Below are 16,333 nucleotides of genomic sequence, written 5' to 3' on the forward strand. Positions count from 1 at the left end.
GCGACTGCCTCATCTCTGCAGTGTCATGCGACTGCCTCATCTCTGCAGTGTCATGCGACTGCCTCATCTCTGCAGTGTCATGCGACTGCCTCATCTCTGCAGTGTCATGCGACTGCCTCATCTCTGCAGTGTCATGCGACTGCCTCATCTCTGCAGTGTCATGCGACTGCCTCATCTCTGCAGTGTCATGCGACTGCCTCATCTCTGCAGTGTCATGCGACTGCCTCATCTCTGCAGTGTCATGCGACTGCCTCATCTCTGCAGTGTCATGCGACTGCCTCATCTCTGTAGTGTATGTTTGTTCTCCGTATGCACTGTACATGACATTCTACATCTTAGCAATGTTCTAATCAGTCCTCGGAGTAACAGTGGCCTTCTCACTGACAGCAAGCAGTTAATTCTGAGTTCCATTAACCCTTGCTGAGCCTTCAGCCTGGTACTGTATGCATTCCCTTCCCCCTGCTGCTCCTTTGATCGATCTCATTAAACGCCAGCTGACAGTCTGATAAGCGACACATGTTTAGAGTTTCTCATTTTGTGTATGAAATCTTTCAGATTTAAATGTCTCTTAAAAAGAACATGAAATTTCTATTTACTAATTATGGCTGTTTAGTATATTGACTTTAGACGGCATACATCAATGCATTAATTAGCAGTGTGCTATTATATCCCCAGGGCTTTTACTCAGCTCTCACGCTGGAACCTGCTTTCTCTATTTAAGCATATGTGGATGAGGTGAAGTCTGCACAGTTGTACAGGATTTGTGTATGTCAACGCTTGTGCACAAGAGCAGTGTATGCCCCCCTGTGACCTTCAGAAAGGCGGTTTTATAATCTCTTGTGAAGTAAAGAGCAAGCTCTTTGGATCAGTACTGGCGATCCGTGCACACATTGTTCTGTATCCCTTAAATGTTCCACAAAGTTAGGGCAAGCTTCCTGTGTGCCTGACAGCTGGTGTGTAGTTAGCGGATTGTGTTAATGACAAGATTATTGGTATCTAACAAGATTTTATTCACGTTTTATGTTTTTGTCTCCATCCAAATCTTCCTTTTTAATTCATTTAGCCCACATTCCTGTGAGCTGTGGTGTTACAAATATACGACCAGTCATGCATGGCACATATAACTGCACTGAGGCTTGTAGCCTAGACTAGACATGATAGCGGTGCAAGACCACGAGTTCCGTCTGCTAGTTAACCTGTTTTTGTGTCTTAACAGGGAGGTCACTCCACATATCTACTACTCATTAAGTAATTACTCCTAAACCTGCTTCCCTCCTCAACTTGTAACCTCTTATCCTCATTTTCCATTGTTCCCTACTGAGTGTTATTAAATCCTTAATATATGTGAAGTATTCCATTGTATCCCTCTGGGCTAAATGTACTAAGGTCAGTCAGGAGGTCTTTGCTTATAACTCAAATGTAGCTTTGTATCCATAAGTGTCCGTGAAAAGCAAATCTCACCACAACTTGCTGATGCTGTTGCTCTTTCTTTGAATCTTGTTAAATATTTCATCTGCTTCCAATCAGATGACAAATGTGTACTTGGCATTGGGTGATGTTGCAGCAAAGCAATTATTGTGCAGACACTATTGCTGTGGTTATATCCTCATGCTCTGTGCTGTAGGTTCTGCAATATGTATAGATACACGTTCACCTTGTTTCCAACAACCCAAAAAGTGCGACAGATCAAGATCCTCTCTAGCGGTCGGAGAATTCCGGACATTGAGTATTTGCATCTGCTACTGGGAACAGTTACAGTTATTATACTTTCTGTGACGCCTTAATTTAGTCTGTCCCTCTCTGTGATACACTGTTAGATAGAGGATAAAAAATACCTCATATTTACCTAATGCTTTGGTCGCTCTAGCCAAAACCTGTGCTTGAGCAGCTCGATACTGAAATCTCTTTACTTATTTATAGAAATGCAATCGTCTTATATAAACACATTTCTCCAACATAGGTGTGTCCGGTCCACGGCGTCATCCTTACTTGTGGGATATTCTCTTCCCCAACAGGAAATGGCAAAGAGCCCAGCAAAGCTGGTCACATGATCCCTCCTAGGCTCCGCCTACCCCAGTCATTCTCTTTGCCGTTGTACAGGCAACATCTCCACGGAGATGGCGGACAGAATCAATGCTCTCAAATTGGCTAATTCTTTCACCCTAGACGCCACTTTGCAATTGGCTAGGTTAGCGGCTAAGAATTCTGGGTTTGCTATTGTGGCGCGCAGAGCGCTTTGGTTGAAATCTTGGTCAGCTGATGCGTCTTCCAAGAACAAGCTACTTAACATTCCTTTCAAGGGGAAAACGCTGTTTGGCCCTGACTTGAAAGAGATTATCTCTGATATCACTGGGGGTAAGGGCCACGCCCTTCCTCAGGATCGGCCTTTCAAGGCCAAAAATAAACCTAATTTTCGTCCCTTTCGTAGAAACGGACCAGCCCAAAGTGCTACGTCCTCTAAGCAAGAGGGTAATACTTCTCAAGCCATGCCAGCTTGGAGACCAATGCAAGGCTGGAACAAGGGAAAGCAGGCCAAGAAACCTGCCACTGCTACCAAGACAGCATGAAATGTTGGCCCCCGATCCGGGACCGGATCTGGTGGGGGGCAGACTCTCTCTCTTCGCTCAGGCTTGGGCAAGAGATGTTCTGGATCCTTGGGCGCTAGAAATAGTCTCCCAAGGTTATCTTCTGGAATTCAAGGGGCTTCCCCCAAGGGGGAGGTTCCACAAGTCTCAGTTGTCTTCAGACCACATAAAAAGACAGGCATTCTTACGTTGTGTAGAAGACCTGTTAAAAATGGGAGTGATTCATCCTGTTCCATTAGGAGAACAAGGGATGGGGTTCTACTCCAATCTGTTCATAGTTCCCAAAAAAGAGGGAACGTTCAGACCAATCTTAGATCTCAAGATCTTAAACAAGTTTCTCAAGGTTCCATCGTTCAAAATGGAAACCATTCGAACAATTCTTCCTTCCATCCAGGAAGGTCAATTCATGACCACGGTGGATTTAAAGGATGCGTATCTACATATTCCTATCCACAAGGAACATCATCGGTTCCTAAGGTTCGCATTCCTGGACAAGCATTACCAGTTCGTGGCGCTTCCTTTCGGATTAGCCACTGCTCCAAGGATTTTCACAAAGGTACTAGGGTCCCTTCTAGCTGTGCTAAGACCAAGGGGCATTGCTGTAGTACCTTACTTGGACGACATTCTGATTCAAGCGTCGTCCCTTCCTCAAGCAAAGGCTCACACGGACATCGTCCTGGCCTTTCTCAGATCTCACGGATGGAAAGTGAACGTGGAAAAGAGTTCTCTATCTCCATCAACAAGGGTTCCCTTCTTGGGAACAATAATAGACTCCTTAGAAATGAGGATTTTTCTGACAGAGGCCAGAAAAACAAAACTTCTAGACTCTTGTCGGATACTTCATTCCGTTCCTCTTCCTTCCATAGCGCAGTGCATGGAAGTGATAGGTTTGATGGTAGCGGCAATGGACATAGTTCCTTTTGCGCGCATTCATCTAAGACCATTACAACTGTGCATGCTCAGTCAGTGGAATGGGGACTATACAAACTTGTCTCCGAGGATACAAGTAAATCAGAGGACCAGAGACTCACTCCGTTGGTGGCTGTCCCTGGACAACCTGTCACAAGGGATGACCTTCCGCAGACCAGAGTGGGTCATTGTCACGACCGACGCCAGTCTGATGGGCTGGGGCGCGGTCTGGGGATCCCTGAAAGCTCAGGGTCTTTGGTCTCGGGAAGAATCTCTTCTACCGATAAATATTCTGGAACTGAGAGCGATATTCAATGCTCTCAAGGCTTGGCCTCAGCTAGCGAGGGCCAAGTTCATACGGTTTCAATCAGACAACATGACAACTGTTGCGTACATCAACCATCAGGGGGGAACAAGGAGTTCCCTGGCGATGGAAGAAGTGACCAAAATCATTCTATGGGCGGAGTCTCACTCCTGCCACCTGTCTGCTATCCACATCCCAGGAGTGGAAAATTGGGAAGCGGATTTTCTGAGTCGTCAGACATTGCATCCGGGGGAGTGGGAACTCCATCCGGAAATCTTTGCCCAAGTCACTCAACTGTGGGGCATTCCAGACATGGATCTGATGGCCTCTCGTCAGAACTTCAAAGTTCCTTGCTACGGGTCCAGATCCAGGGATCCCAAGGCGGCTCTAGTGGATGCACTAGTAGCACCTTGGACCTTCAAACTAGCTTATGTATTCCCGCCGTTTCCTCTCATCCCCAGGCTGGTAGCCAGGATCAATCAGGAAAGGGCGTCGGTGATCTTGATAGCTCCTGCGTGGCCACGCAGGACTTGGTATGCAGATCTGGTGAATATGTCATCGGCTCCACCATGGAAGCTACCTTTGAGACGAGACCTTCTTGTTCAAGGTCCGTTCGAACATCCGAATCTGGTCTCACTCCAGCTGACTGCTTGGAGATTGAACGCTTGATCTTATCGAAGCGAGGGTTCTCAGATTCTGTTATCGATACTCTTGTTCAGGCCAGAAAGCCTGTAACTAGAAAGATTTACCACAAAATTTGGAAAAAATATATCTGTTGGTGTGAATCTAAAGGATTCCCTTGGGACAAGGTTAAGATTCCTAAGATTCTATCCTTCCTTCAAGAAGGATTGGAAAAAGGATTATCTGCAAGTTCCCTGAAGGGACAGATTTCTGCCTTGTCTGTGTTACTTCACAAAAAGCTGGCAGCTGTGCCAGATGTTCAAGCCTTTGTTCAGGCTCTGGTTAGAATCAAGCCTGTTTACAAACCTTTGACTCCTCCTTGGAGTCTCAACTTAGTTCTTTCAGTTCTTCAGGGGGTTCCGTTTGAACCCTTACATTCCGTTGATATTAAGTTATTATCTTGGAAAGTTTTGTTTTTGGTTGCAATTTCTTCTGCTAGAAGAGTTTCAGAATTATCTGCTCTGCAGTGTTCTCCTCCTTATCTGGTGTTCCATGCAGATAAGGTGGTGTTACGTACTAAACCTGGTTTTCTTCCAAAAGTTGTTTCTAACAAAAACATTAACCAGGAGATTATCGTACCTTCTCTGTGTCCGAAACCAGTTTCGAAGAAGGAACGTTTGTTGCACAATTTGGATGTTGTTCGCGCTCTAAAATTCTATTTAGATGCTACAAAGGATTTTAGACAAACATCTTCCTTGTTTGTTGTTTATTCCGGTAAAAGGAGAGGTCAAAAAGCAACTTCTACCTCTCTCTCTTTTTGGATTAAAAGCATCATCAGATTGGCTTACGAGACTGCCGGACGGCAGCCTCCCGAAAGAATCACAGCTCATTCCACTAGGGCTGTGGCTTCCACATGGGCCTTCAAGAACGAGGCTTCTGTTGATCAGATATGTAGGGCAGCGACTTGGTCTTCACTGCACACTTTTACCAAATTTTACAAGTTTGATACTTTTGCTTCTTCTGAGGCTATTTTTGGGAGAAAGGTTTTGCAAGCCGTGGTGCCTTCCATCTAGGTGACCTGATTTGCTCCCTCCCATCATCCGTGTCCTAAAGCTTTGGTATTGGTTCCCACAAGTAAGGATGACGCCGTGGACCGGACACACCTATGTTGGAGAAAACAGAATTTATGTTTACCTGATAAATTACTTTCTCCAACGGTGTGTCCGGTCCACGGCCCGCCCTGGTTTTTTAATCAGGTCTGATAATTTATTTTCTTTAACTACAGTCACCACGGTATCATATGGTTTCTCCTATGCAAATATTCCTCCTTAACGTCGGTCGAATGACTGGGGTAGGCGGAGCCTAGGAGGGATCATGTGACCAGCTTTGCTGGGCTCTTTGCCATTTCCTGTTGGGGAAGAGAATATCCCACAAGTAAGGATGACGCCGTGGACCGGACACACCGTTGGAGAAAGTAATTTATCAGGTAAACATAAATTCTGTTTTATTAACTTGTTTTCTGTATCATGTTCCCTGGTCTAACCATGTGTAATGCGCACATCTAATGGTAGTGCTACTGCACTCACGTACCATGTGTATATCTCTGGGTTCTTTGGGTTTTGTGGCATAAAACATTTATATTTCCTTTGTATTCAGCTCTGTTCTCCCTACAGGTATCGTGCACGGGTGGAAAAGGTGGACTCTCCTTCAAAGATCCATGTTTTCTACATAGATTATGGAAATGTGAGTATTTGCAAGGGGGCATTTGTGTTTAATTTGTTGCCAGGATGAATTGTCTATTTTTGGTACATATATGACCAACTAATGGTAACAGTTTTTTGTATTATTTCACATTTATTAACTTGCTTACAGTGCAGCTTCCCATGAGAGACACAAGTGATCTGCTTCTTCTCTGACTGTGCATATTTGGGAATTATTTTTCCCTCCTTGTTATACCAGTGCCTGACCGGAGGCTGCTCTGTCGGCTTCTGTGCATTTCTACCGATGCCGCTCCGTCCTCCAGCCTGCCCCATGGTTACTGTGTGCTTTTGTTCGTAGGTCCGTTTTACTGCCAGCTATACCCCCAAAGCCGCTGGTTAGCAATGTCTTTTTAACAAGACTTTTGTAGCTATATTTTTATGGATTGCTATTCATATATATAATAATAAAATATACATTTATGCACAGGAGAAAGTTAAACATGACAGCATACATTATACTAGCTAATAATTCACCCCACATAGTAAGAATTGGTTCAGTCTGTGTGTTTATATTTTATAAAGACACTGATTGCTATAAATATGTCCCATTACGACTTCCTGGTGGTGGCTATTTTAACCGTGGCCCAAACAGATCACAATTACTTTTTTTTTCTTCTTTTTTTTCTAATCTTAATTAAAGAATTTACTTTCGGTCAGATCCATAGGATGTGACACCCATTTGTTTGTTTTTTGTGTTTTTTTTTAATGTTCTACTGTTGTGTTGAGGGGGTTTCTACATAGACTATTAAAGATGTTTTGTTAAATTATTTTCATTTTTTATAGTTTTTTTTTTTATCAATAGTGTTTGTGCTCACATATTATCTTTTTCTCCAACATAGGTGTGTCCGGTCCACGGCGTCATCCTTACTTGTGGGATATTCTCTTCCCCAACAGGAAATGGCAAAGAGCCCAGCAAAGCTGGTCACATGATCCCTCCTAGGCTCCGCCTACCCCAGTCATTCTCTTTGCCGTTGTACAGGCAACATCTCCACGGAGATGGCTTAGAGTTTTTTAGTGTTTAACTGTAGTTTTTATTATTCAATCAAGAGTTTGTTATTTTGAAATAGTGCTGGTATGTACTATTTACTCAGAAACAGAAAAGAGATGAAGATTTCTGTTTGTATGAGGAAAATGATTTTAGCAACCGTCACTAAAATCCATGGCTGTTCCACACAGGACTGTTGAGAGCAATTAACTTCAGTTGGGGGAACAGTGAGCAGTCTCTTGCTGCTTGAGGTATGACACATTCTAACAAGACGATGTAATGCTGGAAGCTGTCATTTTCCCTCTGGGATCCGGTAAGCCATGTTTATTACGATTGTAAATAAGGGCTTCAAAAAGGGCTTATTAAGACTGTAGACTTTTTTTGGGCTAAATCGATTGATTATTAACACATATTTAGCCTTGAGGAATCATTTTATTTGGGTATTTTGATATAATAATATCGGCAGGCACTGTTTTAGACACCTTATTCTTTAGGGGCTTTCCCAAAGCATAGGCAGAGCCTCATTTTCGCGCCGGTGTTGCGCACTTGTTTTTGAGAGGCATGGCATGCAGTCGCATGTGAGAGTAGCTCTGATACTTAGAAAAGACTTTCTGAAGGCGTCATTTGGTATCGTATTCCCCTTGGGGCTTGGTTGGGTCTCAGCAAAGCAGATACCAGGGACTGTAAAGGGGTTAAAGTTCAAAACGGCTCCGGTTCCGTTATTTTAAGGGTTAAAGCTTCCAAATTTGGTGTGCAATACTTTTAAGGCTTTGAGACACTGTGGTGAAAATTTGGTAAATTTTGAACAATTCCTTCATGTTTTTTCGCATTTGCAGTAATAAAGTGTGTTCAGTTTAAAATTTAAAGTGACAGTAACGGTTTTATTTTAAAACGTTTTTTGTACTTGTTATCAAGTGTATGCCTGTTTAACATGTCTGAACTACCAGATAGACTGTGTTCTGAATGTGGGGAAGCCAGAATTCCTATTCATTTAAATAAATGTGATTTATGTGACAATGACAATGATGCCCAAGATGATTCCTCAAGTGAGGGGAGTAAGCATGGTACTGCATCATTCCCTCCTTCGTCTACACGAGTCTTGCCCACTCAGGAGGCCCCTAGTACATCTAGCGCGCCAATACTCCTTACTATGCAACAATTAACGGCTGTAATGGATAATTCTGTCAAAAACATTTTAGCCAAAATGAACACTTATCAGCGTAAGCGCGACTGCTCTGTTTTAGATACTGAAGAGCATGACGACGCTGATATTAATATTTCTGAAGGGCCCCTAACTCAGTCTGATGGGGCCAGGGAGGTTTTGTCTGAGGGAGAAATTACTGATTCAGGGAACATTTCTCAACAAGCTGAACCTGATGTGATTGCATTTAAATTTAAGTTGGAACATCTCCGCATTCTGCTTAAGGAGGTATTATCCACTCTGGATGATTGTGACAAGTTGGTCATCCCAGAGAAATTATGTAAAATGGACAAGTTCCTAGAGGTGCCGGGGCTCCCAGAAGCTTTTCCTATACCCAAGCGGGTGGCGGACATTGTTAATAAAGAATGGGAAAGGCCCGGTATTCCTTTCGTCCCTCCCCCCATATTTAAAAAATTGTTTCCTATGGTCGACCCCAGAAAGGACTTATGGCAGACAGTCCCCAAGGTCGAGGGAGCGGTTTCCACTTTAAACAAACGCACCACTATACCCATAGAGGATAGTTGTGCTTTCAAAGATCCTATGGATAAAAAATTAGAAGGTTTGCTTAAAAAGATGTTTGTTCAGCAGGGTTACCTTCTACAACCAATTTCATGCATTGTCCCTGTCGCTACAGCCGCATGTTTCTGGTTCGATGAGCTGATAAAGGCGGTCGACAGTGATTCTCCTCCTTATGAGGAGATTAAGGACAGAATCAATGCTCTCAAATTGGCTAATTCTTTCACCCTAGACGCCACTTTGCAATTGGCTAGGTTAGCGGCTAAGAATTCTGGGTTTGCTATTGTGGCGCGCAGAGCGCTTTGGTTGAAATCTTGGTCGGCTGATGCGTCTTCCAAGAACAAGCTACTTAACATTCCTTTCAAGGGGAAAACGCTGTTTGGCCCTGACTTGAAAGAGATTATCTCGGATATCACTGGGGGTAAGGGCCACGCCCTTCCTCAGGATCGGCCTTTCAAGGCAAAAAATAAACCTAATTTTCGTCCCTTTCGTAGAAACGGACCAGCCCAAAGTGCTACGTCCTCTAAGCAAGAGGGTAATACTTCTCAAGCCAAGCCAGCTTGGAGACCAATGCAAGGCTGGAACAAGGGAAAGCAGGCCAAGAAATCTGCCACTGCTACCAAGACAGCATGAAATGTTGGCCCCCGATCCGGGACCGGATCTGGTGGGGGGCAGACCCTCTCTCTTCGCTCAGGCTTGGGCAAGAGATGTTCTGGATCCTTGGGTGCTAGAAATAGTCTCCCAAGGTTATCTTCTGGAATTCAAGGGACTTCCCCCAAGGGGGAGGTTCCACAGGTCTCAGTTGTCTTCAGACCACATAAAAAGACAGGCATTCTTACATTGTGTAGAAGACCTGTTAAAAATGGGAGTGATTCATCCCGTTCCATTAAGAGAACAAGGGATGGGGTTCTACTCCAATCTGTTTATAGTTCCCAAAAAAGAGGGAACGTTCAGACCAATCTTAGATCTCAAGATCTTAAACAAGTTTCTCAAGGTTCCATCGTTCAAGATGGAAACCATTCGAACTATTCTTCCTTCCATCCAGGAAGGTCAATTCATGACCACGGTGGATTTAAAGGATGCGTATCTACATATTCCTATCCACAAGGAACATCATCGGTTCCTGAGGTTCGCATTCCTGGACAAACATTACCAGTTCGTGGCGCTTCCTTTCGGATTAGCCACTGCTCCAAGGATTTTCACAAAGGTACTAGGGTCCCTTCTAGCTGTGCTAAGACCAAGGGGCATTGCTGTAGTACCTTACTTGGACGACATTCTGATTCAAGCGTCGTCCCTTCCTCAAGCAAAGGCTCACACGGACATTGTCCTGGCCTTTCTCAGATCTCACGGATGGAAAGTGAACGTGGAAAAGAGTTCTCTATCTCCGTCAACAAGGGTTCCCTTCTTGGGAACAATAATAGACTCCTTAGAAATGAGGATTTTTCTGACAGAGGCCAGAAAAACAAAACTTCTAGACTCTTGTCGGATACTCCATTCCGTTCCTCTTCCTTCCATAGCTCAGTGCATGGAAGTGATCGGGTTGATGGTAGCGGCAATGGACATAGTTCCTTTTGCACGCATTCATCTAAGACCATTACAACTGTGCATGCTCAGTCAGTGGAATGGGGACTATACAGACTTGTCTCCGAAGATACAAGTAAATCAGAGGACCAGAGACTCACTCCGTTGGTGGCTGTCCCTGGACAACTTGTCACGAGGGATGACATTCCGCAGACCTGAGTGGGTCATTGTCACGACCGACGCCAGTCTGATGGGCTGGGGCGCGGTCTGGGGATCCCTGAAAGCTCAGGGTCTTTGGTCTCGGGAAGAATCTCTTCTACCGATAAATATTCTGGAACTGAGAGCGATATTCAATGCTCTCAAGGCTTGGCCCCAGCTAGCGAGGGCCAAGTTCATACGGTTTCAATCAGACAACATGACAACTGTTGCGTACATCAACCATCAGGGGGGAACAAGGAGTTCCCTGGCGATGGAAGAAGTGACCAAAATCATTCTATGGGCGGAGTCTCACTCCTGCCACCTGTCTGCTATCCACATCCCAGGAGTGGAAAATTGGGAAGCGGATTTTCTGAGTCGTCAGACATTGCATCCGGGGGAGTGGGAACTCCATCCGGAAATCTTTGCCCAAGTCACTCAGCTGTGGGGCATTCCAGACATGGATCTGATGGCCTCTCGTCAGAACTTCAAAGTTCCTTGCTACGGGTCCAGATCCAGGGATCCCAAGGCGGCTCTAGTGGATGCACTAGTAGCACCTTGGACCTTCAAACTAGCTTATGTGTTCCCGCCGTTTCCTCTCATCCCCAGGCTGGTAGCCAGGATCAATCAGGAGAGGGCGTCGGTGATCTTGATAGCTCCTGCGTGGCCACGCAGGACTTGGTACGCAGATCTGGTGAATATGTCATCGGCTCCTCCTTGGAAGCTACCTTTGAGACGAGACCTTCTTGTTCAGGGTCCGTTCGAACATCCGAATCTGGTTTCACTCCAGCTGACTGCTTGGAGATTGAACGCTTGATCTTATCGAAGCGAGGATTCTCAGATTCTGTTATCGATACTCTTGTTCAGGCCAGAAAGCCTGTAACTAGAAAGATTTACCACAAAATTTGGAAAAAATATATCTGTTGGTGTGAATCTAAAGGATTCCCTTGGGACAAGGTTAAGATTCCTAGGATTCTATCCTTCCTTCAAGAAGGATTGGAAAAAGGATTATCTGCAAGTTCCCTGAAGGGACAGATTTCTGCCTTGTCTGTGTTACTTCACAAAAAGCTGGCCGCTGTGCCAGATGTTCAAGCCTTTGTTCAGGCTCTGGTTAGAATTAAGCCTGTTTACAAACCTTTGACTCCTCCTTGGAGTCTCAATTTAGTTCTTTCAGTTCTTCAGGGGGTTCCGTTTGAACCCTTGCATTCCGTTGATATTAAGTTGTTATCTTGGAAAGTTTTGTTTTTAGTTGCAATTTCTTCTGCTAGAAGAGTTTCAGAATTATCTGCTCTGCAGTGTTCTCCTCCTTATCTGGTGTTCCATGCAGATAAGGTGGTTTTACGTACTAAACCTGGTTTTCTTCCAAAAGTTGTTTCTAACAAAAACATTAACCAGGAGATTATCGTACCTTCTCTGTGTCCGAAACCAGTTTCAAAGAAGGAACGTTTGTTGCACAATTTGGATGTTGTTCGCGCTCTAAAATTCTATTTAGATGCTACAAAGGATTTTAGACAAACATCTTCCTTGTTTGTTGTTTATTCTGGTAAAAGGAGAGGTCAAAAAGCAACTTCTACCTCTCTCTCTTTTTGGATTAAAAGCATCATCAGATTGGCTTACGAGACTGCCGGACGGCAGCCTCCCGAAAGAATCACAGCTCATTCCACTAGGGCTGTGGCTTCCACATGGGCCTTCAAGAACGAGGCTTCTGTTGATCAGATATGTAGGGCAGCGACTTGGTCTTCACTGCACACTTTTACCAAATTTTACAAGTTTGATACTTTTGCTTCTTCTGAGGCTATTTTTGGGAGAAAGGTTTTGCAAGCCGTGGTGCCTTCCATTTAGGTGACCTGATTTGCTCCCTCCCTTCATCCGTGTCCTAAAGCTTTGGTATTGGTTCCCACAAGTAAGGATGACGCCGTGGACCGGACACACCTATGTTGGAGAAAACAGAATTTATGTTTACCTGATAAATTGCTTTCTCCAACGGTGTGTCCGGTCCACGGCCCGCCCTGGTTTTTTTAATCAGGTCTGATAATTTATTTTCTTTAACTACAGTCACCACGGTACCATATGGTTTCTCCTATGCAAATATTCCTCCTTAACGTCGGTCGAATGACTGGGGTAGGCGGAGCCTAGGAGGGATCATGTGACCAGCTTTGCTGGGCTCTTTGCCATTTCCTGTTGGGGAAGAGAATATCCCACAAGTAAGGATGACGCCGTGGACCGGACACACCGTTGGAGAAAGCAATTTATCAGGTAAACATAAATTCTTTTTTTGTGTAATTGTACTAAGACTGTATTTTGCCATGAAGAACCTTGTTTTTTAAAAAAAAAATATATTACTAGTTTCAGTGATAACTTCTTAGCTGGTTATTTGGCACCATAAATATTGGGCGCATATTGATGTATTGGTCTTACATCATCTGCACGCCTGGGGTAAGAAGTGTCTAAGCTTTTCATCTGTGTTTGTGTCCCTGGTTGCTGATTTGTGTTTGTTCTCTGCAGAGAGAAGTCCTGGCATCCACGCGTTTGGGCCCTCTCCCCCCTTCTTTCAGTATTCGCACCCTTCCTGCTCAAGCCATAGAGTATTGTTTTGCCTTCATCCAGGTGCCTCAAGATGTAAGTATCAAGTGTGCAATACTAGGTTATAAAACCATGTGTTCAGCACTTGCCATTCATTTATTCTTTTTCCCCCTCAGGAGGATGCCCGAACTGATGTTGTGGACAGTGTAGTGCGTGACATCCAGAACACACAATGTCTACTAAATATAGAGCACGCTGGTGCTGGTTGCTCTCACGTCACCCTACAGTTTGCAGACTCTAAGGATGATGTGGGCTTAGGGCTGGTGAAGGAAGGACTAGTGATGGTTGAAGTTCGTAAGGAGAAACAGTTCCAGAAAGTGGTAGGTTTTCATAGAGCTGACCTTCTGCATTTGGTCTTCTATAAATTCAAGCTGAGCTTCATTCATGAATCAACCTATTTGCTTGCGGTTCTCTTTCTGGCATACTCTGTACTTCTTCCTCCTTAACTGGCTGTGTTTGTTTCCATTACACCCATTGCAGACACCGACCCTACCTACCTTGCACCCTCTTTTCATGCTTATCCTTGTTGTTGGTCTCCTCCACCACCCCTTGCTACCAACGCCTGATATCTGCAGCACATATAACCCACCCCATTAAATAAGTTTGTAAACCTTTTACTTGGTCTTCTGTCTTTTAGATTGCAGAATACATAAGTGCACAGGAGGCAGCTAAGGCAGCGCGGGTAAGTGTTTAACCCGGGGGAAAATAATTCTCCAGTGTTTAAAAGAGAGGTTCTAACAGTAAAGGACAGCTGTCCTTTTAAATAATGTCTTGCAGTAAAGTCTTAAATGTATGCTCTGTATCTAGCTAAATAGAGAACCGTGCCAATGATCTCCTATACGTATTGTTTTTTATCCTTAGTTGAACCTGTGGCGTTATGGAGATTTCCGTGCAGATGATGCTGATGAATTTGGCTACAACCGCTAAGCAACAATGCGCCATTCCAAAGATGACAGAGACCCCTCAATCCACCTCAGTCACCCTCCCCACCCCTCACCTGTCCTGCTTTACCCACCTTCTCTACCATGTCCTGTCCATCCATAAAGGACCCTCTCACTGCAGCCTAGAGAGAGACGTGCGGCGGCATTCCGGCCGTGTAACATATGAGCTTGTTACCTTTAACAGGGTTAATACTGGACAATAAAGCAAAACTATTTTAGCTTTCATTCTAATTTTCATGAGAGTTTACACCAAGGTAATTCAACTGATATCTGCTCATTTTTTTAAGAAGATTCATATCTTGGCAATTGTTTTTTTTTTTATGCCTCTCCCTGTGCTTCAGTCCTGTGTCTCTAGAAATTATGTCCTAACGGTTAGTTTTCTTGATTTTATCTGTCCAGTTGTTTCAATCCACATTATCATGAATTCTTATTTTCCCCCTTTCCTACGTCCAGGGTCATACGTTTTGTCTTGTGTATTTAATGGCTCAATAAATTTTTGTTCTGACGTTTCCGTGTTTGTTTTTTTCCCAATGGGATAGAGCATTATAGGGTAGAATGAGAGATTACAGTTTATTTTACACTTTAAGAACCCGTAAATACATTTTAGAAATGAAAACAAACATTTACAACCCACAAATTAGCAATGATTTAGCAAGAAAGTATGGCTGTGCGACATGGGAAAAAGGTATCAAGATTTTTTTATAAAATATTGTCATTGCAATTTTATTAAAATATTTTGCTGGATAGAATGATTCTTTTAAAGAAAAGATTAGTCTGAGAATAACATGTAGATGTATTTATTAAAGTTTCATGAGCTGTTTAAATATTGACAAAATAAGTGTAAAGTTTTAGTGTCTATAAAACAATAGGGACTGTTCTAAATAGGTCACTAGAGTGTGCAGCCAATGGCTATAGGGAATATAACAGTGTTCTGCACCATTTCTAACAAAAACTGAAAAGCTCAAAATTTCAGAATGGAATTACAGGAAAAGGGGGCAAAATAAATAATGAAAGTGTATTGCAAAGTTGTTTATATACAAATGTATAGATATCTCAGTAGTGATTTAATATCTTACTGAAGTGTATTGACAAAGTTCTGCTATATTAATTGAATATATCACTGACAATAGTTTTATACTGCTATTAATTATTAATATTCATAATTACAATACCGAACACATTGGAGGACACTCCTGAGACGTATCAACACTTACAAGTCCAAGCTTCTTGCGCTTCCTTATAAAAAGGTAAAACCTTATTTGGAATTGGTTTGACAGAAATTATTTCTAGATAGAAGATCCTGCAGAGACAGAAAAAAGAGCCACCACAGAGCGGTATCGTTTACACAACAGAAACACAGAGGACAGGAACAAACCCTAGCGGGGTGTCTACTCACAAATGCAAAGGCACAACCGGAGAGCCAAACAGAGCAGATCGGAACCTCAAAAGTCGCCCTACAGACTCACTAGCACGCCACAGGGCCGGTCACGTGGAGAATATTCACCAATCCGGATGCAGGAACCCAAATGCTACGCCAAACACCAATGAGCCGTAAGGGATGTGTGGTACGAAACAAGCAGCCTCAATTGGGATCAAGCAAACCCCATAGGTGGTGAAGTGAATGGAACGTAGAGATCCCAATTGAGGCTGCTTGTTTCGTACCACACACCCCTTACGGCTTATTGGTGTTTGGCGTAGCATTTGGGTTCCTGCATCCGGATTGGTGAATATTCTCCACGTGACCGGCCCTGTGGCAGGCTAGTGAGTCTGTCAGGTGACTCTTGCGGTTCCGATCTGCTGTGTTTGGCACTCCGGTTGTGCCTCTGGCTTTGTGAGTAGCCACCTGCTAGGGTTTGTTCCAGTCCTCTGTGTTTCTGTTGTGCAGACGATACCACTCTATGTGGCGCGTCTTTTTTTCTGTCCCTGTAGGATCTTCTATCTCCATAAACACGCTCAAGAGGGCTGTCGTTTTCGTCTGGAGTTTCATCCTACTTTTTACAAGCACAACTCTCCTATAGCTTCTATGCTCTAGACCTATTGACTGATTTCCTTTTGGCTACAGCCTCGAGGTTTGCTGCTGTATCATTGTATCATTATTTGTACTATTGTGCTTAATGTTAACTTTGTGCTAATTGTAGCTGATTATCTTTTCTGTCCACACTGGATATATGAGCATCGGTTGGCTGGTCCATTACATTTATTTCATGTAATT

At 43.7% G+C, this 16,333-nt stretch overlaps 1 protein-coding gene across 1 annotated transcript in view; it reads left to right on the plus strand.

Annotated features, from left to right (window-relative positions):
• Nucleotides 1-14,626, plus strand: part of SND1 (staphylococcal nuclease and tudor domain containing 1) — a gene marked incomplete in the record, with an annotated part of 1,252,242 nt that extends 1,237,616 nt beyond the window's left edge. Inside the window, 5 exon segments of the mRNA XM_053716327.1 lie at nt 6,093-6,162; nt 13,103-13,216; nt 13,297-13,500; nt 13,818-13,862; nt 14,042-14,626. Coding sequence (XP_053572302.1) covers nt 6,093-6,162; nt 13,103-13,216; nt 13,297-13,500; nt 13,818-13,862; nt 14,042-14,107 — 499 coding nt within the window.
• Between the last annotated feature and the right edge of the window lie 1,707 nt (nt 14,627-16,333).

This window comes from Bombina bombina, chromosome 6, assembly GCF_027579735.1.
Source record: "Bombina bombina isolate aBomBom1 chromosome 6, aBomBom1.pri, whole genome shotgun sequence".
NCBI classification, from domain to species: Eukaryota; Metazoa; Chordata; class Amphibia; order Anura; family Bombinatoridae; genus Bombina; species Bombina bombina.